At 43.8% G+C, this 27,862-nt stretch overlaps 1 protein-coding gene across 20 annotated transcripts in view; it reads right to left on the reverse strand.

Moving 5' to 3' along the window:
* Positions 1-27,862, reverse strand: part of PDE4D (phosphodiesterase 4D) — a 1,654,385-nt gene that overhangs the window by 180,106 nt on the left and 1,446,417 nt on the right. For all 20 annotated transcript variants that reach the window (XM_070056730.1, XM_008262244.4, XM_070056728.1 and 17 more), the window contains one exon: positions 27,043-27,092. In XM_070056730.1, the coding sequence (XP_069912831.1) occupies positions 27,043-27,092 (50 nt within the window). The remainder of the gene's footprint in view (positions 1-27,042; positions 27,093-27,862) is intronic.

Here is a 27,862-nt window from a genome sequence, read left to right on the forward strand (position 1 = left end):
TGGCAGCCGGCGCCGCGGCTCACTAGGCTAATCCTCCGCCTTGCGGCGCCGGCACACCGGGTTCTAGTCCCGGTCAGGGCGCCAGATTCTGTCCTGGTTGCCCCTCTTCCAGGCCAGCTCTCTGCTGTGGCCAGGGAGTGCAGTGGAGGATGGCCCAAGTGCTTGGGCCCTGCACCCCATGGGAGACCAGGAGAAGCACCTGGCTCCTGCCATCGGATCAGCGCGGTGCGCCGGCCGCAACACGCTGGCCGTGGCAGCCATTGGAGGGTGAAGCAACGGAAAAGGAGGACCTTTCTCTCTGTCTCTCTCTCTCACTGTCCACTCTGCCTGTCAAAAAAAAAAAAAAAAAAAAAGTACACTTGGCAAAAATAATTATGTATTGACATGAATATATTTTAAATATAGTTTTATATTAAACTAGCCAATAATCATTTGCAAAAAGATGTACACATTTCCTTAATAGTTGAAATTATCCCCTAAAAATGAATAAGGTTAAGGCTCTACAAAGCTTAACCAGTCATCCCCAAACCATTTGTTTATTTTCCCTTGCTCTTTACTGTATTGACTAACCATTTGATGGAATTAACCAAATTGACTGGTTATTTTGAAATGTGTTAAGCCAGCTGTAGGCAGTGGCGAAAATAGAGCCCCCAGTGTTCTGGGTGGTATTTCTTTCCAAGTTTCTCTCCACAACACAAACCACTTCCTTTCACTTGAAGTCATTTTGCTTTTCTCATTAGTCTCCCAGTCCAGCGGCGGGTGTTGAGTGCTGAGGCAGCTCTCAGCCCGAGACATAAAACAACACAACAGAATTTGCCCAAAGAACAAAAGAAGGCAGGAGAGAGTCACTGGTACCTTTTACAAAAGAGGCCAAATAAAGTGGGAGTCTCTCACAAGAGAGTGGCATGAGCTGATGAGGGAGGGAAGGGGCCCCAACAGTGTGTCGGGATTCAGGGTCAAGGTCATGGAGAAGGAAGTGGAGACTGTTCTGGCAGGACATGAGGACAGCAAGGGCCATGTCAACTTCCGGCCTTCCCAAACACATCCTCCGTGTCTGAGCTCCACATAGGTTGGGTGGATACTGAGCCCCTGCAGGGGGAAGCAGGGTCCTGCTGCTAGAGGGCCAGCTATTATTTCAAAAAACAGTCACAGTTCTTCGCGTGGGGCAGGGTGGTGGGAGAGTGGAGAGCACAGCACAGCAGCTAAGGGATGAGAAAGATACAAGGGATCTATTCTTAAATGAGGGATGTGTGTGTTCGTGTGTGTATGCGGGAACAGCATGACACTACAGCCCAAATCAGAAGGAAACAATGGAGGACGCTCCCCTACCTCCCACTCAACACCCATTCACAATTCCACTCTTTACAGCAAAGCTCTGTGTAGCTGGCATGGGTGGGTCACAGCCATGCTTCTCCAGTGTTTACACTCCCTGGCCAGCAGCAGTGGGCTGAGAAGGTGACCTTGACCGACTAGGCTGAGGCTCCTTTGAAATGCCACTCAGAACCCACTGAAAAGAATTTTGTGCTTCTCACAAAAATACATCCTGCAGGGCCATGTGAATTATTTAACACATTTGGCCAATGAAACAAAGACAGCAAGGGCATTGCTACCCATATTTCCCTCATCCCTACTCTCAGGGCTCACTACGTGGAGATGAGCACCCATCATTCACTTCTTTGGGGATATTCCCTTCCATTAAAGGGGAGGAACATTTTCATCCTACTTTCCTTCTTACGTAACAGGGGAAACGAATTCCACGTTGACTTCGAGCACCCTTGACTTTGCTTACATCCTACTAAGCATTCCCAGAGGTTCTGAGGAGAGCTGTGTGAGTCAGCTGACTTCTCCACTTGAGGCCAACTGAATACCTGTCAGCTAGGCTAGCTGGCGTCCCCGTATCATACCCTCAAAGGAGAGACTCAATAGAACTGACCACTGTTGGGACAGGCTTGAGAACAAGGCACAGACTGAAATTTTTAGAACAGCATTAGTGTTCGACTAGAGGTAGGCTGGGGGCTATGGGAGCTTGCTGACCAGAAGAAGAGACTGACCCAGCCCTTGGAAGGGGCATGGTTGGCAGTTTAACAATATCCATCCTTTTCCCATGGCCTGGGAAAGCAACAGAAGTCAGCCCAAATGCTTGGGCCCCTGCACCGACATGGGAGGTCCAGAAGAAATTCTTGGCTTCTGGCTTTGGATTGGCCCAGCTCCAAGCACTGTGGCCATACCAGTGGATGGAAGATCTCTCTCTCTCTCTCTCTCTCTCTCTCTCTCTGTAACTCTGCCTCCCAGAAAAATAAATATTTAAAAAAAAAGAAGAATATCCTCTCCCAAAGAATGAGATGAAGCCAGTCAGGAAATGTGAGAGTAAAGTGAGTTCTAGATAGAGGGGAGAGAAGAAGAAAGTAAAGAGCTATAGAAAATGGGTGTGTGGGTGCAAGGGGCTTGCTGCTCAAAGAGGCAGGCAGGGACTGGAGAGGAGGTGCCTGGCCAGGCAGGGGCTTTGGGCACTACACCAAGTCATAGTTTCTTATTTTTCTTCTAGCTAATGTGGAAGCAAAGAAGGATTTTCAGCAGGAAAATGACACATTCAGATTAATTTTTCAAATAGATGAATTAGGTTGTCCTGTCAAAGGCAAAGCTAAGGACAGTGGAGACAGAACATTCACAAATGTGACTCTCACATTCTTTGATTTACAGGAAGAAATATATTTTCATGGCAAAATGGTTGTGTACCTGTCTATGTGTTGCAATAATTTTATAGTGGCCAGCATTATGGCAAAGCAGGTTAAGCCACTGCCTGTGAGGCAGGCATCCCATGTGAGCACCGGTTCAAGACTGGCTGCTTCACTTCTGATCCAGGTCCCTGCTAACACACCTGGGAAATCAGTGGAAGACAGCCGAAGTGTTTGGGCTTCTGCCACCCGTGTGGGAGAACTCTATGGAATTCCATGCTCCTGGTTTTGGCCTGGCCCAGTTCTAGCCATTTGGAGAGTGAACCAGTGGATAGTAGATTGATATCTTTCTCCCTCTCTTATTATCTTTCAAATAAATAAATATTTTTAAAAAGAAAAAAATACAGCCAGATATATGCAAAGTTTTCTGTTCTCTTTTTGTAAAGAAATGTGTTAAAATTGAAGACAAGATTAACACCCACGGTGATACATTGTCTTGCAATTTTTTTTCTCTTCCCTGAAGGGTCAAAATTGCCATCAGTCAGAATAAAATGTTTTAAATCCAAGCCTAGTAAATCACTTGTATTGTGTGGCTTTCAAAGTGACTAACAGCTGTAGTTTTCAAGGTCAGCCAAATCATCTGTCAGGGTCACATGTGTTTCTCAGGTCAAGTAACGTATATGGGTTCAGTTCTATCTAGGATCATACGGAAAAAGACATTTGCAAACAAGTGATCTGAAGCCATGTTTCCAAACAGCTGCTATGGTTACTCAGATAAGAGTTTCTATTGTAAACCACTTGAGTTTAGAGCTATGTTCAATCACTCAAAAAGAATATTCATATCAAATCACACTGCCCAAGCAGAGAGGACCAGTGGATGATCATAATGACATTCAGTAAGTATTTACTTCACAAAGGATAAAAAGTCATATTATATAATTGTTATTGTCATATGACACTACTCATGTGCAAGTGAGAAGAATGTGTACTAGACACATAATCAACAGGGAACCTAGTAAAACAGCCAGAGAGAGGACTCCAAGTAACAAGCGTTGGCTAATACTTTTCCCTCCAAATTTTGCTCCAGGCAATACCAAATAGAAGCAAAAGCCATGACTCCCCCACGCTAAGCTAATAACTCCCTTAACAAGCTGTTGTAATGGGTATTATGGTACCGGACTGATGGAACAAGAAGGAGATGATCTCAAGAACTAAGACATTTAGGAACAGAGGTACACATTTTTAAGAAATTCACATTTTAATTCAGAGCATAGTTTGAGTTATCCGGCTCCAACAGAGAGAAGGAAAAAGGTATTGATTTTGTGAGTGGCTTCTCCACCGGGTTCTCCTGAGTCAAAAGAGAGAACTGCCTCTGAGTTGTAGCTCTTACACTGAATTTTTATTGCGTTCTCATAATGTGCTCTTCAAAGCCCACGATCAGTCATCTCATCTCGTTTGTATGTGCTAGTCTTAAAGATCTTTCACATGTGCAGCACACTGAGTGAAGGTTACCTTCCAACTATTACACTCTTCTCTGCAGGTTTCAAGGCTGGATTCTGTATTTTATCGAGCAAAATCATAGACAACCCCAAGTGAGAGGAGTGGTGCAGACAGGCATAGAGAAATACCACCTCCAAGTAAGTATGGGCTCCAAACTGGAAATGGTCTTTCAGTTCTGAGTCACTTATACAATGGAGTCCCTGAACGTGTTTCTGTCCCTAATATTTTGTTGCTATGGGCAACCATCAAGTCCACATGAAGACTTCCGCCAACTGGAGAGAATGACTAGTTAGGGCAGCCAGAATTCTCTATTAACTCTTTGTTGAAGACTCAAAATAGTAAATAGTGTCAAGGATATCCTCTAAAGATCCACACTAGGAAAGGTGGATTTCACACACTGATGTAGCAAATCATTCATTCACTTCTTAGGGAAATATGAGGGTATGTCAGAATATTCATGAAAAAATGGAATTAAGAGAGAAGTTAAATTTGGTGCAAAAATATTTTGAAATTGTATATGCAAGCATTACTAAAGAAAGTAAAGGCAATTAATGAGAAGCAAACATTTTAAAAATAAAACATGATAGAGCTAGAGTCATAGATACTATTTGATCAATATTCTTCTTTCATAGAAGAAAGAAACCAGGTTATATGACCAAAAATTATCCAGGAGCTAGTGACCTCTAACCCCTGACGTCACTGCTCTTGCCCTGACTTTCAGAAGCCCAATGCCAGATGCAAAATGATGGAATGTCAATAAATCACGAGCGGTCTCCTCTCTTTTGTAGTAGCAGATGGTTCTGGATGAAAAGGGTTGCTTTACCGGAGTACGGGAAGCAGGGAAGCAGTCATAAAGCTCTGAGGCAGGGTGGTGGTCATCCAGCAACACTCCCGTTACGGAAAGTCTGGCCATGTGGTACATTTAACTTACTCCAAAGTATCTGAACAATGTTCAGGCCCAACAGAAACATCATGTTTGCTGGAAGCCTTCACTGCTTATTATCGGAATTTGATATCTGCCTCTTTGGACTGCTTACCACACTTACTTTCTGTAGAACAATCCTTGCCATATGTATAATTTTATCATGTCAAGTGCCTGTAAGCGGGACTACATCTGATTCATTTTTATTTCCCTGAAACTCGGGGAACACATTAAACATGCTTTTGTTGATTGGTGAGAAATCAATATGAATTTTATTAGCTCTAGAAGTATAGTAACAGCTTAACAGAGCTTAATTATACAGAAACCCATACTAAGTCAAACCAGTAAGTAGGTGAAGAGAACCCAGAAAAGTCAAGCAAATGTATTTTAAAACTAATTCTCTTGTGCATTCAATATCCTAAAACTCCATTACAGACTTAGATTGTCCCCAAACCACACTTTTATTTTATTCTCAGTGTAATAGCTTGGTAATCTGGTTTGCCAAGAAGAAAGTGGCAGCAGAATACAGGATGAGACCTAGTAACATCAAGAGCTGACCACTGGACAGTGGTGGGGGTTGAAGGTGTTCCCTCCAAATTTAGCTGTTGCCAATGTGACAGCATGAGGAGGTGGGAATGGGATTAGGTAACTCCATACTAGGGCACTAGGCAGGGAGCTCTTGTCTCTTGCCCTCTGCTTTCTGCCACGTGAGGGCTCAGTAAGAAAGCTCTCACCAGGTGACGGCCCCTTGATCTTGGCCTTCCTAGGCTCTAAAACTGTGGGAAAATAATTTTATATTCTTTATAAAGTATGCAGTCTGGGATATTTAGTTACAGCCTCACAGAACAGACTAAAACAGACACTATGGGAACAGCAGGTGACAGTGGGCAGCCAGGTCTAGTGTGCTTTCCTGTAGGTGCAAAGGCACACCTGGGAGTCACAGGGAAGTATAAACACAGAGGTTATAATGATGACCAGGGCCATTAAAGTCATCTAATTACATTCAATGCACTCTTCAAGAGAGAAAGAATGACCGCCATGCTGTTCAAAGATTTTCATTTCAAGTGGTTAAAATAAAATCGCGAGCTTTGGTTTTCTAAAATTCTTCATCCATGGGACATTTTCTCCTAAGGAAAATGTAGGTAATCAATGCACTGAGTTGATTAAGCTTTAAATTCTACATAGGAATCCAGGTCTTAACTGGTTTTTATCCTACATATTCATATACTACCAAGGATTACATTGTCAGAAGCATTTTATAGTCACCAAGTAAAATCATACAACAATAACTTAATCCTACATATTTATCTATTTTTTTTTTTTTTTTGCAATGCTCTCTTTCTTTATATCCCCACTATCTACCCGTTTTACCAGTGTAGAATCCTTATCACACTTTCTGTTTGGACATTGCTATTGCCCTCTAACTGCCTTCTGAACATCTAGTATTTTCTTTCCTTCACTCTCTGGAAGTTTTAAGAGGTCCCTCCCTAGATGATTCTAATGAAGAGACCAGTTTGTGAACCACTACTCTAAGTGTTCAGCGGTCTTCATTTGGCTTTTACTTACACCCTACAATGGAACTCACTCATTGAACACCAGATATCTCTTGACTGTGATTTCTGGGATTCATTGCTCTTAAAAAACAGCTGCCTTAAAAAAATTGCTGCCTTTTAATAAATATTCAGTGTCAGTGAAAATACAGACCACTTCCTTCCCATTTTCCTTCCACGTTCACTTTCTGAGCCCTTCTGGATCTGGTTTTGGAGCACCAGCAAAGAGGCACTGACATTGCTGCTCTTTTCAGAGATGGCATGTGAAGTTCACATCCAAGATAGGAAGATGGTGGCTGTGAGTGGCTCTCTGGGCTTTACTTTTCCTTTGTATGAAAGCACCTAAGCAGGTCTGTTGCCCTTATAAATCCACCCTTCTTTGAAGGTCTGATTTGAAAGCAGATTGGTCTACGCTTCTGAACAAAGGCACTTTATATGAACAGGTGTGAATGCCACAAAAACAGCAACAATACTTTGAACTTTTATAGAACGTTCATCCAATGATGTCAAAACAATTCTGTTTATTGAAGCCTTCTGAAGCTGGTGGACAAAATATCCAACTGATCTATAAATGGAAATGTATTACATTAAATGAGTTGGTGATTTGTTTCAAGTTCCCAAACAGTAGGAAATATAAGCAGAGAAAATGCTATGGTTTCCACAAGCTATGTCTCCAAAGTGTGATATTTAACCTTCAAGAAAAGTTAATCCTTTTTCTTTTTTAAATTAAGATTTATTTATTTGATTTGAAAGGCAGTTACAGAGAGGCAGAGAAAGAGAGAGAGAGACAGAGAGGGAGAGGGGTCTTCCATCTGCTGGTTCACTCCCCAGATGGCCACAATGGCCAGAACTACACTGATCCAAAACCAGGAGCCAGGGGCTTCTTCTGGGTCTCCCACATGGGTACAGAGGCCCAAGGCCTTGGGTCATCTTCCATTGCTTTCCCAGGCCATAGCAGAGAGCTGGATCAGAAGTGGAGTAGCCAGGACTGGAACCGGTGCCCATATGGGATGCCAGCACTGTAGTCAGCGGCTTTACCTGCTACACCACAGCACAGGCCCCTGTACTTTTTAATTTTTGCTTAATTATAGAGTTACCTGCTCAGAGACACATGTGCTCAGAATTTAATAATTCTTTGCTCCCCTGAATTGGACCACTTATTATTTTCTTTTTCATGTTCCAAAGAAAAGCAGTCCATTGAACAAATCGGTATAAATGGATTTCTGCTGTAGTAAGACAGAACTCTTACCAATGTTTAGGTGAAAAATGAATCACAGAAGTCTGTTAGGACTGGCGCCGTGGCTCAACAGGCTAATCCTCCGCCTAGCGGCACCAGCACACCAGGTTCTAGTCCCAGTCGGGGCGCCGGATTCTGTCCCGGTTGCCCCTCTTCCAGGCCAGCTCTCTGCTGTGGCCCGGGAGTGCAGTGGAGGATGGCCCAAGTGCTTGGGCCCTGCACCCCATGGGAGACCAGGAAAAGCACCTGGCTCCTGGCTCCTGCCATCGGATCAGCGCGGTGCGCCGGCCGCAGCGCGCTGGCCACGGCGGCCATTGGAGGGTGAACCAACGGCAAAGCAAGGCCTTTCTCTCTGTCTCTCTCACTGTCCACTCTGCCTGTCAAAAAAAAAAAAAAAGAAAAAAAAAAAAAAGAAGAAGTCTGTTGGACACTTCTGCGGTTACTAGTGTTCAAGCCTCTTACATACACTGCATTCTAAAGGAAACTTACAAATTTAATCCTTTTCTGTTTTTCTCCTTCCACTTTTTCCTTGTGTACATTGCTGGAAACTTATGCCAGCTAAGACTCAGGGTGAGAACCAGGGTGCATTCCCAATTGTGCAGCATTTTAAATCTGTTGTACAGTAAATAATTATTATGAACGAAATGTGTCTGAGGAATGTTGATCAGACTATGGTTTTTATTTTGCTTTGTCTCAACATATTAGTTTTTTTTTTTTTTTAAATTGTGCATTTCAATGGTTTCTTTGATGTCTTGTTTTGACCAGCTGCTGAGTTTTTTGTGGCTGTCCATTTACATCATTTTAAAAAATGGTACATAAATGAAATTTGAACAAAATGAATAGTATTTTCCCATTGTTTCAAAATCAAACATGTTCCTAAGGAATCTGATTTGTGGCAGATGGAGAACAAAACCTTACAGAGGGAGGGCTGTTAAATGAGTCTTAATTGCTTGCACATGAAAATACAGTGACTAAGATTGTGTGCACAATTAGGAATTTAAACATGGAGAAAAGAAGTGGCCATAGAAAGAGGCAGACATTTTTGTGGACATAGCTAGTTTCTTATGAACCCAGACAATAAAGGAGTCGTTAGGAGAGGAAAACACATTTAAGAGAAATACAGTTGTTTTCTTCCCTCTTGCTTATGTTGGGGCTCCAGTTCTAAAGATGATTCATCTATCTTTTGTGTTAGTCAGCTTTTTGTTATTGCAATGAAATACCTGAGACAAGTTACTTGCAAAGTAGAGGGAGGTTTGTTGAGCTCACAGTTGTAGATGCTGAATATCCAAACGGCATGATGCAGGCATTGGTGGCAGATGGTAGAATGCAGTAGAGGGGAAGGAGTACATGATGAGCCAGGAAGCAGGGAGATGGAGAGCCAAGATCCAAGTCCAGGTTCTAATAGTCACGTTCTCACGAGAACTGCCTTCCAAGGGCACACCCTGAAAGACCTACTGGCTACTTGCAAGGTCCCATCTCCTACAGGTTCCACAGCTTCCCAGTAGCTCCACCCTGGGACATGGGTTAAAACACGTGGGCCTTGAGGGGATAATTACTATCCAAACTAATATCTAAACCACGGCAACTTTGAAAATACTGATGAATGCGTCAAAATATAGTCAACAAAGTCACATTTATCTGAGAATCAGGGTTTCCTTTTTACTTTTCATTACGCACTAGATATAAGGTTTGATGTTTATTCACCTGATTTAATTCTTACTTAATACTCTGAAATAAGTTTGCTGTTAACCGCCCCCCCCCATGTTATAGGTGATAAATTAAGGATCAGAGGTTTCTCAAAGTCAGATGGCTAACAAGAGGCAGAGCCAAGATTCTCAATTTTAATTTAATGAATCCAAAACCCAGCTGCTTACAATCCCTTTCAGCTCTTCTGCAAAGAATATCTTTTTGATATATGAACCTGGAGGTTGGTTATATTTTCAGTTTTGAGTTATTATGCCTTCCTGGTGTTGGGTGACCTAGTGTGTGGGGGCGGGGGTCAGTGGACAGGCCACAATTAGTGTGGTCTATAGATAAACTGAATGGTGTTGACTGAAACTGTGGTAAGGAAGCCATGATGGATTCCAGATGAGGTGAACCACTAAGCTTCGGGTACAGACAGTCTCGACAGGGGGAATGCTGAGATGACAGATTCAGAGACAGATGTCAGCACCTGTTACAGGACCTGTTCCAAAGCTTGGTCAGAATATGGGGTGAATGGGACATGGCGGTCAGGTGGAAGCTTCCAGGGAGAGGTTGGCTCCACAGAGACTCTTTAGCTGGCAACTGTTGGGACAGCAAGATTCTACCCGACTGGTTAGCTCCCCAGAGCCTGGGGTTGGATTTTTTTTCTCACATTAACTGTGACTTTACAAGTGGGAGAGTTGTGCAGTATCCTATATGATTCCCATTAGTCTTGGGAAATTGAAACCTATCTCACTCCACTGATGATCCTAAATAATTTTCTAGGCAACCTCAAACTCTTTCAATTTTTTCTCCTTAGGAAATATATTTACCTGGATTTCAATGAAGGTTGGGCTGAGGGAGCTTTGATGAATGCTGGTATATGGGTATTTACTTCTAAAGTTCACACAACGGACCTTCAAATGAATTTTAAAGGTCCAACTTACTCACACACAAGGGCCTTTATACATGTTATTTCCAGAAAGTAGAGAGGATTGAAAATAATTCTCTTTCTTTATGCCTTAAAGTAAGTCTAATTGATGAGTGATTGATTAGACAACAGTCCATTTAGATAACTACAAAGATCACAGGAATGCAAATTACTTCTTGCTTTGGTTCCTACACTTCTAAGTTAACCTGAAGCCACAGTTTAAGAGTCAAGCATAAAGGATGCATCAATAAATGTGTTCAGATCAAATGATCAGGTTTTCAAATAATGTTGGTGTCTTCATAGATCAGGTGTCATCCCACATCCCTAAGAAACTGAACATCACAAAAAAGCAATTATTAAATTAGCAAAATTAATAAAAATTAGCAAAATAAATAATACCCAGATGCCAATCCTCTCATCTCATCATAATAAACATTTTTTGGCCCAAATGCACTTATTTCCTCTTCCTCTTTTTTTTTTAAAGATGTATTTATTTATTTGAGAGGCAGAGTTGCATACAGAGAGAGGGACAGAGAGAGAGGTCTTCCATCTGCTGGCTTACTCCCTAAATGGCCAGGGTTGGGCCAGATTGAAGACAAGAGCCTGGAGCTTCTTCTGGGTCGCCCACATGGGTGCAGGGGTCCAATCACTTGGGCCATTTTCCACTGCTTTCCCAGGCACATTAGCAGGGATCTGGATTGGAAGTGGGGCAGCCAGGACTTGAACCGGTGCCCATATCTGATGCCAGCACTGCAGGCAGAGGCATAACCTGCTATATCACAGTGCCAGCCCCTATTTCTTCTTTCTAAGAGCACCCTAATCTCTTTCAGGAAATTACTTGAAAAATTTAAAAATTTTATTTATTTATTTAGTGCATCTGAAAGACAGGGAGACGGAGATCTTCCATCTGCTGGTTTGCTCCTGAAATGTCACCACAGCTAGGGCTGGGCCATGTGCAGCTGGGAGCTAGAAATTCAATCTGGGCTTCCCGTTTGGGTAGTAGGCACCCAAGTGCTTCAGCATCACCTGCTGTCATCCAGGGTACACATCAGCAGGAACACGGAGCCAGGAGTGGAACTGGGACTTGAACATAGGCACTTTGATATGGGATGTTGACATCCCCAGCTGCATCTTAACCACCAGGCTAAATGCTCACTCCTGGAAAATTTTAACAGTATAGTCAAGAACAATTAAGTGCTGACTATGTCCCATGCAGTTTGCTCCATTTGTCAAGAGTACCATATCAAATAATTTTCATCAGCATACTATAATTCTTTTTTTTTTTTTTAAGATTTATTTATTTGAAAGGCAGAGTTACAGAGAGAGAAGGAGAGACAGAGATAGATCTTCCATCTTCTGGCTCACACCCCAAATGGCTGCAACAGCCAGGGTTGGGCCAGGTTGAAGCCAGGAGCCAGGAGCTTCTTCTGGGTCTCCCACATGCATACAGGGGCTCAAGCACTTGGGCCTTATCTTCTGCTGCTTTCCCAGGCACATCAGCAGGGAGCTGGATCAGAAGTGGAGCAGCCAGGACTCGAACCAGCGCCCACATGGGAGGGTAGCAGAGGTTTTCTGTACCTGGTACGCTGCAATGCTAACCTCTGAGATAATTCTTATTATGCTCACTTCAGATATGAAGAACTTGAGGCTGCACAATGGTAAGTGAATTGTTTGAGGAGAAACAGCTGTAAATGGCAGAGCTAGGATATGAATCCACAAAATCTGATCCCGTAACTCGGGGTTCTTACAACCACATTATAGTGCATAGAGTCTGGTGGGACTGAAGCCAGATGCCAAGGCCCAAAACCCAAACTAAGCCAATTAGACCACTGCACTGCAGTTGGGCTCTTAAGCAGAATAGCAAAGAAACTAAAAACCACTGCAGGGATCTCACTAGATTGCTTCCTGTAGGAGACCTCCCCCTTGATTAGTGGCTTTCTAGAGTCTGATCCCTTCAAACCTCACCCTCCAGCCTCCCCACTAATTCTCAGGGAATTGGGAATCCCTCCAATAATGTTCCACTCAAGTCTGTTTTCTGTAAGTTGCCAGAGTTGGTTTTTGTCTCACAACCCAAGGATCGCTGCTGATACACCAATCTTGGTTAGAAACCAGCCCAGAGAAGAATGGAAGCCTCAAGGCTTTGTAGAGACAAAGGTTGCATAAAGTAGAGCTGAAGCGTACACACAAGCTCTCACAGGGTCTGCCTTTGCCCCTCACAAACATACTAGAATTCAGATGAAGCTGTTTCCTCCTGACTCCTGGGAAAACCTGTCTATAGGCTTATTCCAGGTGTTGCCATCACTGTGGACACTTGAGGACTGCCTATCTGGGGATTGCCTTCAGTGTCCCTGTTACACTTGGGTATGTCAAAATGGTCATTGAAAATGTGAATGATGAAAAAACTATGCACAGATTTCAAAATATTTTTTCATCAAATGCACTGATCGATCACTTTAAAAATATTTATTTATTTGAAAGTCAGAGTTACAGAGAGGGGCAGACAGAGAGAAATTGATTTTCCATCCACTGGTTCACTTCCTAAATGGCTGCAACAGCAGGAGGGTAGGCCAGGCCAAAGCCAGGAGCCAGGAGCCTCTTCCAGGTTCCCCACATAGGTATAGGGGCCCAAGGAGTTGGGCCAACTTCTACTGCTTTTCCAGGCCACAGCAGAGAGCTGGATCAGAAGTGGAGCAGCCAGGACTCAAACCAGCACCCATATGGGATGCTGGCACTGCAAGTGGCAGTTTTACCTGCTATGCCATGGCACCGGCTCTGAACCCTCACTTCAAACACTTCAAAAGTATCTTCTGGCCTGCGCCATGGCTCACTTGGTTAATCTTCCACCTGCAGCGCCGGCATCCATTATGGGTGCCGGGTTCTAGTCCCGGTTGCTCCTCTTCCAGTCCAGCTCTCTGTTGTGGCCCAGGAAAATAGTGGAGGATGGCCTAGGTGCTTGGGCCCCTGCACCTGCATGGGAGACTGGGAAGAGGCACCTGGTTCCTGGCTTTGGATCAGTGCAGTGCCAGCCGTGGCGGCCATTTGTGGAATGAACCAATGGAAGGAAGACCTTTCTCTCTGTCTCTCTCACTGTTTATAACTCTACCTGTCAAATAAGTTTTTTTTTTTTTTTTTTTTTTTTTTAAAAGTATCTTCTTCCTGAGGGCGGGTAATGTGGCTTGGCAGGTTGAGCTACTACTTGGGATACCACATCCCATATTTAGTGCCAGTTCAAGTTCTGGCTATTCCATGTCTGATTCAGCTCCCTGCTATTGCATCCTGGGAGACAGCAGATTATGGCTTAAGTGCTTGGGCCCCTTCCCACGTGGGAGACTGGATGGAGTACTGGACTCTTGGCTTCAGCCCAGCCCTGACCATTTTATGACATTTAGGGAATGAACTGGAAGACAGAGGTCCCCACCCATCATCACCTTGCTCTGCCTTTTGAGTAGGTGACACTTTTTTTTTTTTTTTTTTTTTTTGACAGGCAGAGTGGACAGTGAGAGAGAGAGACAGAGAGAAAGGTCTTCCTTTGCCGCTGGTTCACCCCAAAATGGCCACAGCCGCCGGCGCACTACGCTGATCCGATGGCAGGAGCCAGGTACTTATCCTGGTCTCCCATGGGGTACAGGGCCCAAGCACTTGGGCCATCTTCCACTGCACTCCCGGGCCACAGCAGAGAGCTGGCCTGGAAGAGGGGCAACCAGGACAGAATCCGGCGCCCTGACAGGGACTAGAACCCGGTGTGCCGGCGCTGCAAGGTGGAGGATTAGCCTAGTGAGCCGCGTCACCGGCCTAAAGACACATTTTTTAAAAGTTCTTTACTTAGATTTTTCTTTGAGAGTAGCTTCAATTCTGGAGTTATCCTCACCTGTGCTAACTTGGCATCCTGTCTGGAGAATGCAGCTGGAGGGTCTATTGGACATAATGTTTTGGTCAGAAGTGGGGGGACAACTTTTCCTTGTATGAACTATAAAGCATCGCGAAAGCCATTTCCACAATGTTTTGAGTCATGGCAGCAGGTCTCAGAAGGGAGTTTCCCAAGATGAGAATTTTGAAGCTCAGCAGTAGCAGAATAACAGAATGATGGCTAGTGACAGTTTCTAGTGTGTTCTCAACAAAGTACTCTACACATATCATTCAATAAGACCCAGTGTTTATCACGTTCCATACGCTGTGCCCGTTTTGTCCCTGTTTTCACCTGGATTAGCTCACGTCCTCCTTCAAAATTAGAGAGGCGTTATTGTAGTCTACCTAGCAGAGTTTTCAGGCCATTGGAGTAACTTATCCAAGGTCCCAGACACAGCCGAAAGCAGGTCAGCCAGCCACAAAGCCCCAATCTCCTGACCTCTGACCCCTGTGCTTCCTCTTCCGCCCAAGTTCTGACGTGGACACCAAAACAAACAAAACCTACCAAGTCTTAGAACTTTTTCAAAGTCAAGGCCTGTGGGAAAAGAGAACATAGGTCTATTTCTGTAAAAATAATTGCAGTCAAATAGTATAGTCTACCATTCATGACTTCAGAGTTGTCTTAGAGACTCTCACTGTTCCTCAAGTCTGTCTTAGGTCCACGGCCAGTCCTTTTCTACTTCCCTACGTGGCTATTTGGAAAACATCACTCTTTTTGTCCTGCCCCCAGCCTTCTCCTTTATCTGGCTCGAAGTTATTCCTAAGTCCCTGACTCGATTCCCCAAATCCTTTCTGGCCGCTTCTTTGGTCTCCAGGAAGAAGGGCTCTCCCATTAATTCCTCTTCCCTTTTTGACTGTATTTATTCATTCCTTTATAAGCCCTGTTTTTCACCTACTTAGAGTTATCTGTCACTTAACAGCACACCTTTTACTGTGCTCAGTCCAACACCCATCCAAGGTCATGGTTCTGAAGCTCAGAGGTGTTCTCTGGCTCACCGGGTCCTCAGATCCCAAGGACAGCCCTTCACAGACAAGAGACTGAATGAATGGAAAAGCAAACGCAGGGAAACACAGAGACAAGTTCTCCATGTGGACAATGCAGTGTGCAGTAGGCGAACATCTGACACATGTCCATAAGAAAATCTCATCAACACCCATCTGTTTGCCAGGTGTGTAGAATACAGCAAATCAGAAGCACCAGCCCAAGGCAATCAGTGCTGGCAACAAACTACAGAAACGTGAAGGGAGATGAAACATGGAAAAGCACTGGGTATTTAGGCAGCAGAATGCTCTGTCTGGGAGATAGCGAGCGAGAGCACTTCATGCCGAGAAATGGTACCCAGGAAGGCGATGATGGCCACGAAGAGGCAACGGCAAGCCTTCACGCAAACAGAAGAGGAGGATCCCCACAGGGCAGAGCCAGTGCTCCAAGAGACATCACAGCCAATCGTCCTAGAAGCCAGGTGAGTGTCACAGCTGTACCTAAACCTTGCAATGCCTTCCCTCTGCCGCACTTCCCACACAGACCTAGCGCCTTTTCTGCCGATGCTCTGGCCCTCTGGTGACAATGGGCCCCTCTGAGGGGACAGGAAGAGAACTGTGGGAACTCTGAGTGCTGGAAGAATTCTGCGTCCCAGGCAGGAAACCTTGCCCAACTTCTATAACTGACTGAGGCTTCCAAGGCATTTCTGTACTCGCATAGCTCTTATCCCCACCTCCTGCCCGACTCTCCACTCATACTCAGTAATTGATGGCACAGATTTGTTCTTACTCTCAAAGGAAAAGGAAAAGACACATTAAGAAGGAAATGAAAGAAAGGAGAAGAAAGGGAAGGGGATTGGGAGAGGGGGGAGAAGAGAAAGGAAGGGATAGGGTGAGGGAAATCGGGGGGGCAACTTTGGGGAGCTGTAGATACAGCTGCTTGCACATGATTGAGTATGTATGTCTGTGCATTTGGGGACAGGTGTTCAGCACGGCAGTTAAGATGCTGTTTGGGATGCAGAATGATGGGGTTCAAGCCCCAGCTCCACATCATAGTCCAGTTTCCTGCTGATGCAATTCCTGACAGGCAGCCATGATGCTCAAGGACTTGAGTCTCTGCCACCCATGTGGGAAACACAGATGAGTTCCAGGCTGCTGGCTCTGGCCTGGCCCAACCCTGACTGTACCGGCATTAGAGGTGTACACCAGCAGTTGGGAGATCCATCTCCATCTGCTCGAATTTCTCTCTTTCTGCTTCTGTCTCTCTGCATTTCAAATAAATAAATAGATTTTTTAAATTTGAAGGCAGAAATATTTACTACTTTGTCTCTAAGTCAGGCTTAATATGTACTTTGTCATGTGCTAGTTATATATACATATATATATATTTAATTTAAATAATTTAAACCATTTAACTTGGGGCCAGCATTGTGGTATAGCAGGCACAGCATCTGCCTACGATGCTAGCATCCTATATGGGTGCTGGTTGGTGCCCAGCTGCTCCAGTTCTGATCCAGCTCCCTGGTAATGGCCTGAGAAAAACAGCAGAAAATGGCCCAAGTGTTTGGGTCCCTGCCACCCACATGGGAAACCCGGATGAAGTTCCTGGCTCCTGGCTTTGGCCTGGCCGAGCCCTGGCCGTTGCAGCTATCTAGGGAGTGCAGCAGCAGATGGAAGATCTCCATCTCTCCCTCTCTCTAAGACTTTCAAATAAATCAACAAATCTTAAAAAAATCATTTAACTTGTCGAGCCCATTTTCTCATCTATAAAGCAAGAAATAGCAACTGTGCCCACCTCTTTGGATTAATTATAAGGTTAAAAAGATTAACCATCTATAGTGTTCAGTACATATCAAATGTCAGTTGATGTTTACTTTTTTTTTTTTTTTTTTTTTTTTTTTTGACAGGCAGAGTGGACAGTGAGAGAGAGAGAGACAGAGAGAAAGGTCTTCCTTTGCCGTTGGTTCACCTCCAATGGCCACCGCGGCCGGCACACCACGCTGATCCGATGGCAGGAGCCAGGTACTTCTCCTGGTCTCCATGGGGTACAGGGCCCAAGCACTTGGGCCATCCTCCACTGCACTCCCTGGCCACAGCAGAGAGCTGGCCTGGAGAGGGGCAACCTGGACAGAATCCGGCGCCCCGACTGGGATTAGAACCCGGTGTGCCGGTGCCGCAAGGCAGAGGATTAGCCTAGTGAGCTGCGGCGCCAGCCAATGTTTACCATTATTAATATTAGTGCTAATAATATGTCCAAACTGATTTGTAAAGCATTTCTTTTTTGAGATAATAAAGGAAAGGACACTGTGAGTGAATTTCCTCATTTATTCACAGAGTTAAATAATTCATCCTGGGGTCGCCACTCTGGCATAGTAGGCCAAGCCTCCGCCTGAGGCTGCACATCCAATATGGGCACCAGTTCATGTCCTGACTACTCTTCTTCTGATCCAGCTCTCTGCTGTGGCCTGGGAAAGCAGTAGAAGATGGCCCAAGTCCTTGGACCCCTGCACCCACGTGGGAGACCTGGAAGAAGCTCCTGGCTCCTGGCTTTGGATCACCTCAGTTCTGGCCATTGTGGCCATTTTGGGAGTGAACCAGCAGATGGAACACCACATCTGTCTGTCTGTAACTCTACCTCTCAAATAAATAAATAAATCTTTTTTAAAAAGTCATTCCAACATTTAACCAGTAAAATTTGAGAAATTGGTCCAAAAGAAATTTTCAATGTTTTGTTCTACAATAGTCTGAATTTCTGAGTATGCCTAAGAGTTCCCCCACCTTTTTTTTTTTTTTTTAAGATTTATCTTATTTATTTGAAAGGTAGAGTTTCAGACAGAGAGGGAAAGACAGAGAGAAGTCCTCCATCCACTGCTTCACACCCCAGATGGCCCCAGTGGCCAGCGGTGGGCCAGATTCAAGCCAGGAGCCAGGAGCTTCCCCTGGGCCTCCCACATGGGCGCAGGGGCCTCCACTGCACCTCCAAGGACATTAGCGAGGAGCTGGATCTGACGTGGGGCTGCCGGAACTCGAACGGGTGCCTACTTGTGGTGCCGGTGCTGCGGGCAGTGGCTTCACCCACTATGCCACAACACCAGGCCCTCTAGAGTACATTTTAAGGCATAAACGGTGGGAAACGTTTTGTAGATAAAGGGAGAGACCTAGGAGTGCAGTTGTTGTTCTTTATTTCTAATTTTTTTTTTTTTTTAAGGAGACTTGGTGCTGTGTCTGTGAAGACTCAAAGAATACAGTTACTATTTCTCTAACTCAATCCCATCCCACAGATGGAAACCTGGACTTGATACTGCATTTGCTTCTCAGAGAGGAGCAAGTGGGTCAAATTAAAATCTCGTAAACATTTTGAGTGATAACAGAGATGACCACGCCGAAGATGACGGCCGTGGTGACGAGGGTGGCGGATAATAATGTCATCTTGTGTTTTCTTGCATTAATCAGTGAGCACTTCTCACACGCTATCTTGTTTTCCCCTGACGGCAATGTTTGTTAGAAGGGGGTGTGGATGTCACTATATACACTTCCCAGCAAGGCAGGAGCATTCTAACAAATTACCAGCAACTCAGTGACAACACAGGTCACGACTGCATGCTCTCCTATTTCCTTCAACGTTCCATCATTCTCTCAAGTCGTTCCATTGGGAGCCCGTGTAGACCCCGAGCCTGATGCCAGGGATTCTGCTCTGGCTTGTCTGAGAATCGTCTCTCTGGGCCTTTCTCAAGCATCCCTTGGAGATTCCTTTACTCTGGCAGGCTGGGGAAGTTTTTCTCCCTTGGAACTTGGGACCGTGAGGAAAGGACACGGGTGGGAATGGACTTTGGGGACATCTAGGTCCTCTACTTACTCAGTAGCTCTGCTAATCAATGGGAGGCTGCGTTATGGTCTTGTGATGGGTAATAGACAACAGAGTGCTGCCCCACCCAAGAGGTCTGTCTTACTATTCTCTGAAAATGCAGTCGGCACTCGACTGTGGCAACCCCATTATTGAAACATCATTAGGCAGTGTCTCCTCAGCGCCTTTTCTAGGCAAGGAGAAGCAAACTGACAAGTGAGACCTAAGAAATACGTAGATGTTTGTCCACAGATTCTATGTAAAATCTGCTTTTGTTGTTTATTAGTCACCATCTAGAAACGTCCTAAGTGAAATCTAATATTCATAATTAACATGCATGTGTGCCTATTGTCCATAAAGCATTTCAAGAACTCTTCAATATAGAAGCATTTTCTATATTATTATAATAGCCTCAAAAGCAAATAATTTAAAAAATTTCATTACATTTTTACATACATAAATAGAATACCATCTTATCTAGCATTTGTGTTATTTTCACCTTTTACGCATATTCACAATGCTGTGATGAACATCTGTGTGTACACAGTTGCATTTCTTCCTCACTTCCCAGTACAATTAACACCCAAGCCTTCTCAACTCTGTCTCCGAAAAGAGTTATGGGTCTATTACCTCATCTCCTCACATTTGAACTCAAGTTCAGAGCCACAGAATCTTTATCATGGAGGAGGCCTACACTGGTTCACATTGCTGTTACTCAAGAATGCAGGTATACTCCCCTGATTAAAAATGACTGATGACTCTCCACTGCCCATAAGAGGAAGTACACTGCTACTCAGGCCTGGGAAGCTACGGCTTTACCCTACGTGGGGAGCCTCATGTACAGGTGCTCCCACACACATTCAACCGTACTCGCCTGTTACTGTTCCCAGTCCCTATCTAGACAGGCATTAATGTCTCTGTATCTCACTCTGGCTGGTCTCCTGGTACAGGTCAACCTTCCCCTAACCACATGGAGAACACTACATTCCTCACAGCTTAGCACAGAGTTTTCCCCAGGTGTTTGCTGCCTACTTCAAATACCTGTACTTGAAGAGGTCTAATTCATGGTGCTTTTTTATTTCTTAATCATTCATAATTCCTTCTCCCATAGAATGCATGTTACGTGAAAGCAATGGTCACATTTTACTCAACTAATTTGTTGCAGATAATATATAATAAGGTGCATATTTGTTGACCCAGTGGGTAGTAAAAATATTAATACAATGATAGCAATAATTATAACTAAATTCTGTTGAATACCTTCTAGGTACCAATCACTGTGCTAAGCAAGACTTAGAATTTACTGATGAAAAAAATTAAAGCTTAGAGATTTTAATTAAATTGTTGAAAACAGGATTGTAAGAGGAAAGCCAGGTTTTCACTCTATGTTGTTGGTCTAAATCTTTTTGCTGTGTTGACTAAATGAATATTTAATTATTCCAATTAAAGTTATAACCAAATCAGACACTTTGTCAATAGAGATACACTTCAATTATTCTCCCCCATAATCAGAATATATCATTTGTTTTCACTGTTTAGAAAACCAAGCATAACTTCAATTAATTTCTGGTCAAAAAGTCACCATCAAACATGGACTTTTTATAAATAAATAGGAGAAATCTCTAAAGGAAAGCCTAAGGAGATCAAACTGGTATATTTACAAGGAAAGAACTGGACTGTCACTGCTCTAAAAAAATCATAAGTTTAACTAATAGTCATCCTTCCTGTATTTAAGCAAAGCCTTTTTCATGTGGAGATATTGTAAAAGCAACAGCTTTAGCTTAAAATTTTAGAATATCTGACATGAGATGTATTAAGTATAAAAGCAAAACAAGCAAAAAAAACCCTTTAAATAAGACATACACGATCCTTATGAATGTTTTACTAAAGCTGTTAAACATAATACATCATGAGCATTGTCCAGTCACATCCTAAGACATGTTACTGAATGCTCACTCTCTGCAGTAACTGAAGTGTTGCCACAACCTTCTTCTTCTTCTTCTTCTTTTTTTTTTTTTTTTTTGACAGGCAGAGTGGACAGTGAGAGAGAGACACAGAGAAAGGGCTTCCTTTGCCGTTGGTTCACCCTCCAATGACTGCTGTGGCCGGCGCACCGCGCTGATCCGAAGCCAGGAGCCAGGTGCTTTTCCTGGTCTCCCATGCGGGTGCAGGGCCCAAGCACCTGGGCCATCCTCCACTGCACTCCCGGGCCACAGCAGAGAGCTGGCCTGGAAGAGGGGCAACTGGGACCGAATCCGGCGCCCCGACCGGGACTAGAACCCGGTGTGCCGGCGCCGCAAGGCGGAGGATTAGCCTAGTGAGCCGCGGCGCCGGCAGAACGTTCACTTTTATGAAAGAAAAAAGACACTGGACAGCTACTGTGTGCTAGTGGCGGATGAGGAGGGTGGGGCTTCTCTGCCAGGGCTTGGCCCCCTCTTCATGCAGACCTCACACACATTAGAGTTCAGAGTCTCCTCAGGGCTTCTCTCACACAGCCCTTGGCCTTCTTTATGTTACTGCTGTCCCCAACTGGTAAGTAGCTTGCTGGCTTTCTCCCTCCCTCTCTCTTTCCCTCTCTCTCTCTCTCAGACACAGAGCCAAGTTCTTCCATCTACTGGTTTGCTCTCCAAATGCCTACGACAGCCAGGGCTGGGCCACACTGAAGCCAGGGGCTGAGAACTCATGGTGGCAGGGACTCAACTACCATAAGCCATCCCCAGCTGCCTCCCAGGGTGCTCATTAGGCTGCAGTGGTGAGCAGAGCCAGGATGCAAATCAGATGTTCTGATAAGGGATATGCACTGCCCAAGTGGTGGCTGAACTACTGTGATGAATGCCGCCCCATGTGTATTTCCATTTTTTTAAATATTTGTTTTATTTGAAATGCAGAGTCACAGTGAGAGAGAGAAAGAGAGAGAGATTTATCCACTGGTTCACTCTCCAAATGGCTCCAATGGCCAGAGCTGGGCCGATCCAGATCCAAGGCCACAGGCTTGGAGCTACTTCCGGGACTCCCATGTAGAGGCAAGGTCTCAAGCACTTGGGCCATGCTCTGCTGCTTTCCCAGGTGCATTAGCAGGGAGTTGGGTTGGAAGTGAAACAGTCTGGGCTCGAACAAGCGTCCATATGGGATGCAGCAGCTTTACCTGCTACACCATAGTGCCAGACCCTATATATTTTTTAATATTATATACACTGTATACAAAATATTAAATATACTTTATTTTAAAATATAAAATATTTTAAACTAATATTATATAGAAAACACTCAAATAGACTTAAAGGGCAGATCTAAGCAGCTAGCATTATTACTGTCACCATGAAATAGTCGCTTAGTTTCTTTCCTCTAATAAGCTCAAAGCATTGAACGATTAGCTCAGGTAATAAAATATTTGTCCCAGCTAAATGTCTTTCTTCTTGCTTTCTCCCCTTGGATTTTAGCACAAAGAATAAACATAAGATTTTCTTTTCATCACATTTTGACTGACTAGTATTTGGACAGTTTAGTTTTTAATCCTCTACCTACTGATTGACTAAATTATATTTAGAATGTGCCCTTTTTAAGAACAAAGTCATAAATATTCAGGGTAAGAAAATACAAAGCGGAATGGAGACTACACCGCATTTTTTCCTGAACCAGTTCAGTCTGAGTTGATGGACATCACCACATCATGTGTCTCCCTCTACAGGTGAGAAGAGGTAATCACACTAGTTTATTGCTTGGATATAAGACCTTGTATTTTCCAAACTCAGAAGCCAAAAGTCCTTTGCCTTAGGCCTTCTATCTTTCCGCATCTAGGATATAACCAGTGTAGAATAAAAAAGACCTAACTTAAAGGACATGTCCGAAGTTTGGATAATATATTTTCTAATTTTCAAGTTCATGTACAAATACTCCAATGCTATATCTATTACTTAGAAATTAACATTCTTCAACACTTTTCTCTAAAACACACACTCCCATGAGACGAAGGGCCAATTATTCTTACGAGTGGAAGAGGGACCCTGGGTTCAGAAAAAGGAACCATATGGGGCTGGCACTGTGACGTAGTGAGTAAAGCAGCTGCCTGCGACACTGACACCTGTGTCCCATATGGGCGCCGCTTTCTGTCCTGGCTGCTCCACTGCTAGTGGTCTGGGAAAGGCAACGGAAGATGGTCTAAGTGTCTGGGCCCCTGCCACCGACGTGGGAGACCCAAATAAAGCTCCTGTCCCCTGGCTTCGGCCTGGCCCAGGGCAGGCCATTGAGGCCAGTTGGGGAGTGAACCAGTGGATGGAGGATCTCTCGCTCTCTCTGTCTCTGTCTCTAACTATGACATTCAAAATAAATAAATAATTTTTTTGATTTTTAAGGAACCACATACTTATTCCTGGCTCTGCTACTAGGCAGCATTTTCTCTCACATGTCTCAGTTTTCTCCTCTTTAAAACAAAGAAATCTAAGTAGATTTTCTCAGAGCTATGCTTGCATGAAAATCCTCAAATCACAGGTGATGAAATGAAGTTGAAAAATATGGAAATTCAGAAACACACTCAGCATGATACTGGGAAGACATGACAAGATTTCCTGGGATGGCTGCAGAACCTTTTTCTTTACATTGGAATGCGAAGTGCTCAAACGAATTGACTGTCCCATACAGTGATACAGCTCAACTCCCGACACAGAGATCGAAAGTGATCCCAAAACATGTTTCACCACACTGTCCCTCTGGTGCACACACCCACCAAGTAGGTGAATACTTACTCCAAATAATGTAGGGATTTCTGAAAGCACCTTGACAAGATGTGAGTGAAATGCACACAGAAGCTGATAGACATTTAATGACCTCTGCCACCTCTATTCTTCTAGTTTTAAATCAGCCTTGGGAACAACCACAAACAAATGTGAGCCTGGGGCAGGGTTGGAGGGGGCCCTACTGGGACTCTATCCTTTCTGTAACCCTTGAATCCTCACAACAGTCCTGAGAATTAGGCAAAAGAGAAAGACCGGGCTCACACTTTGGCTTCAAATGCTACCCACCATCTTTTGTTAAAGCACCAGAAAGAACAAAACAGGCATTTAATAGTCTCTATTGTAAACGTACCTTTAGAAGCTTTGTTGTTAAAGAACTGTTAGATCACTTTAGATCTGTATCTTTACCTATTATATATGGAAATAAAAACTGGCAGTGACTAACATGCTTTCATCCTAATGGAAAATCAAACTTTCTTAGCTTTTGTACGTGTCAAGTGGAATAGTCTCAATGAGGGGAAAAGGATATTGTGAGTTCAAAGGGAGAAATCCTTAGAAAGCATGGCATGACATCAGAGTATGATATATGCAGACAGTTGAAGTTCTTTTTCTTCTTTTTTAGAGTTTTACTTATTTATTTGAAAGGCAGAGTTACAGAGAAAGAGAGAGAGGTCTTCCATATGCTGGTTCACTCCCCAAATGGCTGCAATGGTCAAAGCTGGGCTGATCCAAAGCCAGGAGCCAGCAGCTCCTTCCGGGTCTCCCACGTGAGTGCAGGGGCCCAAGCACTTGGGCCATCTTCCGCTGCTTCCTTAGACTCACTAGGAGGGAGCTGGACTGGAAGTGGAGCAGCCAGCTCTTGAACCGGCACCCATATGGGATGCAGGTGGAGGCTTAACCTGCCATACCACAACGTGAGCCCCATTAGTTTCCTATGTAGATTAAGATATTTCTATAGCCCCATTGGCCCTAGGCTTCAGGTCAGGAGCTTGAGGGTACAACTTAAGCCATATGCACCTTCCTTTCCAAACTTTATACTTCATGGTTTGCTCTAGAATTGCTTCAGGATCTCAGTATTATATAAAAGTTTCTAAGATCTCCTGTGGGGTCTCTCACATGTGTCTGGGACCAAGTCCGAGCCCTCTGAGTGCAGCCATCTCCCTTTAATCTGGGCTGGGCATCTGCCAGAGTGGCTGAGCAGCCACCCCAAGCACTGAGCACCCAACTGTTTCTTGTTGGACCAGCAGTCTGCACTGGCACCTGAAGCTGAACCTCTGGGCGGGGGGTGCTGGCTCACCTGTGAAGCCAGCTCCTGTGTGACCTGAAACTAAAAGATCTGGGGACCAAAATAGCACTGCATTCTACTGAAAACAGTCTCATTTATTACAAAAATGGCGTGAGGATTCTTTGCAAAGAGATAGACTGCCCAGCCCAGGACTGGAGACCAGATTCCCCACGGTTTGTCTTACTAGGGCCCTAGGCTCACGTCCACAGAAGACTGGTTCATCCCACAACATGTTCAGAAAAGCGCACAGAGACACAAGGACATGGCTCCACACCCTCTGCTTAGTACAGGCCCATTTATATTGAATTTGGGTTTCTGAAGACATTTTCTACCGAATATCTTCCTGTAGCATAGATAGATTTTTATTGTTCATCTCTCGATCAATGTGAAGAACCAAACTGGTAAACTATATACAAGGAAACATCAAACAGCTCACAGAAAAATGTCATTAAAAGATAATGTGCCTTTTCCATGAACTTTTTGAAGAACCCTTGTATATACTCTGAAATAACAATTGAAAATAATCACCAATAAGATCATGAAAGAGAAACATGGAAAAGAGAGCCAATGATTTAATATTCACTGAAATGCAAGCCCCATTTGATAGACTCTCTAAAGAGAAAACATTAACTGGTTCAGAATCAACTATGAGGGGACTGGCATTGTGGTACAGCAGCTAATGCCACTGCTTTCAACACTGGCATCCTGTCTGGGCACCTATCCATGTGGTGGCTGCTCTACTTCTGATCCAGCTCCCTGCCAATGGCCTCGAAGAGCAGCAGAAGACAGGGCAAATGTTTGGGCCCCTGACACCCATCTGGGAGACCTGGAGGAGGCTCCTGTCTCCTGGCTTCAGCCTGGCCCAGCCCTGGCTGTTTTGGACAACAGTGGAGTGAACCAGAAGATGGCCAATCTTGCACTCTCTGTCTCTTCAAGCAAAGTGTACTCCCAAATAACTAGGTAAGTAACTCCTCAGCATAGTTTGGGTTAGAGTCTAAGGAAAAACTTTGAATCAAATCAAATATTGGTCTAGTTTGGAGAATCTCTTTCCCAAGCATTTATTTTAATGAAACAGGGTTTCAAGTAATGATTATATTGGTTCAATTTGGTTTCAGGTTCAGCAAAATGAGACCATGCATTCTGTTTTTGGTTCAGCCAAGGTCAAGTCTCATGTCTAAAACAGACTAATAGGAATTGGGATAATTTTATTTTTACACCTTTATCTTTCCTCATCTTCCCCTACACTTTGCTTTCCCAAACATCTGTGGATTTTCTTCTTTCAATCCCAATGAACCTTTCTGCATTGTATTAAAACCTCTCTTCCCTTCCAAACTGAATTTGTTCTTAGCTATAATAAGGATTACTCAGAGCTACTTCCAACACACATTTGGGATACTGATTAAGTAAGAACCCTTTTATGATTTCACTTTCATTAAACTAAGCTGCCACATAATCACATCATACCACATATAAACAACCAAGCATGGAACCAAAATATTTACCATTTTGAAGCTAATGTTACCTCTAAAAATACAAATGACCAGAGCAACGCTAAACTGAGCACAAGCACAAAGTTGCAAGGTTAAAAAAAATGACACCTCAGTCAAGATTTTCCAAGCAACAGCATCAATAGACAACTTGTGAGATCAGGGATTGCAATGATAACATAGAGAAAAAAACCCTATTTCATTAACATGTTATAATTACGGTATAAAACTGCTGTTAACATGATGTTGACCCTTGGGAGGTACAGCCTCTTCCTAAACGCGCAAAGAATAAGCTCCCAGATCCTTCTTACCTGTTATGGTGGCTTTGTTGATGGATGGTTGGTTGCACATGGGTGATCTTCTGACAAAGAGAGAAAAATGTAGAGAAGTAAATATTGGTGATTGTTGGTTTGCAGATTCCCTGAGGCATTTCTGATATGGCATTGCAATTTAAAGGATTATTTTTTAAGTTATGATATGCAAATGAAGATGCTTGCAGACTATCCAGTCAAGTTCCTGGGCACCCTTGCTATGATGGCTCAGGCCACATGTGTCAAAGAAGAAAACTGCTAAATCTCATGTGGATAGGCTTTGGAGTAAGTACAGTACAGTGATATAAATGTCTCAGGGACACCACAGAAGCAAAATTCTTATTCATTGCCTATATTCAATTAAGCCAGGACTCACAGAACAAACACAGACTTTCTGAATTAGAAAAAGCAATCAATCTACAAGCTTACATCTTTGGCACAAATCTTCATGATCACCTTACATTATCAGATGTGAATGACTCCTTGTAAATTATCTTACAATTAGAGAAACTAATTCAAACTTTTTCAAACTATTCAAACTTTCTCCTTTCTATCTTCTTACACTGCGAAACATCTCTGAAAGCTTTGTTGGGGACGTTTGAGATTTCAGAAATACTACAAATGAGGGCAGAGGAAGCTCATCAGTGGCCATGGGATGAGTGCATCGCGTCACTCTACTCCATGGCCCCTGGGGAGACCTGAAACCAGGACCAGTAGTGGCCTAAGAGGGCTCTTGCTGAGTTTCAGGGAGGTCAGCTTCGCAGGGAAATACTACAAACAAACAGAACTTCAATAGATTCTATTTTGTATTCTGTAAGTT

This window comes from Oryctolagus cuniculus, chromosome 14 (genome assembly GCF_964237555.1).
Source record: "Oryctolagus cuniculus chromosome 14, mOryCun1.1, whole genome shotgun sequence".
Classification (NCBI taxonomy): Eukaryota; Metazoa; Chordata; class Mammalia; order Lagomorpha; family Leporidae; genus Oryctolagus; species Oryctolagus cuniculus.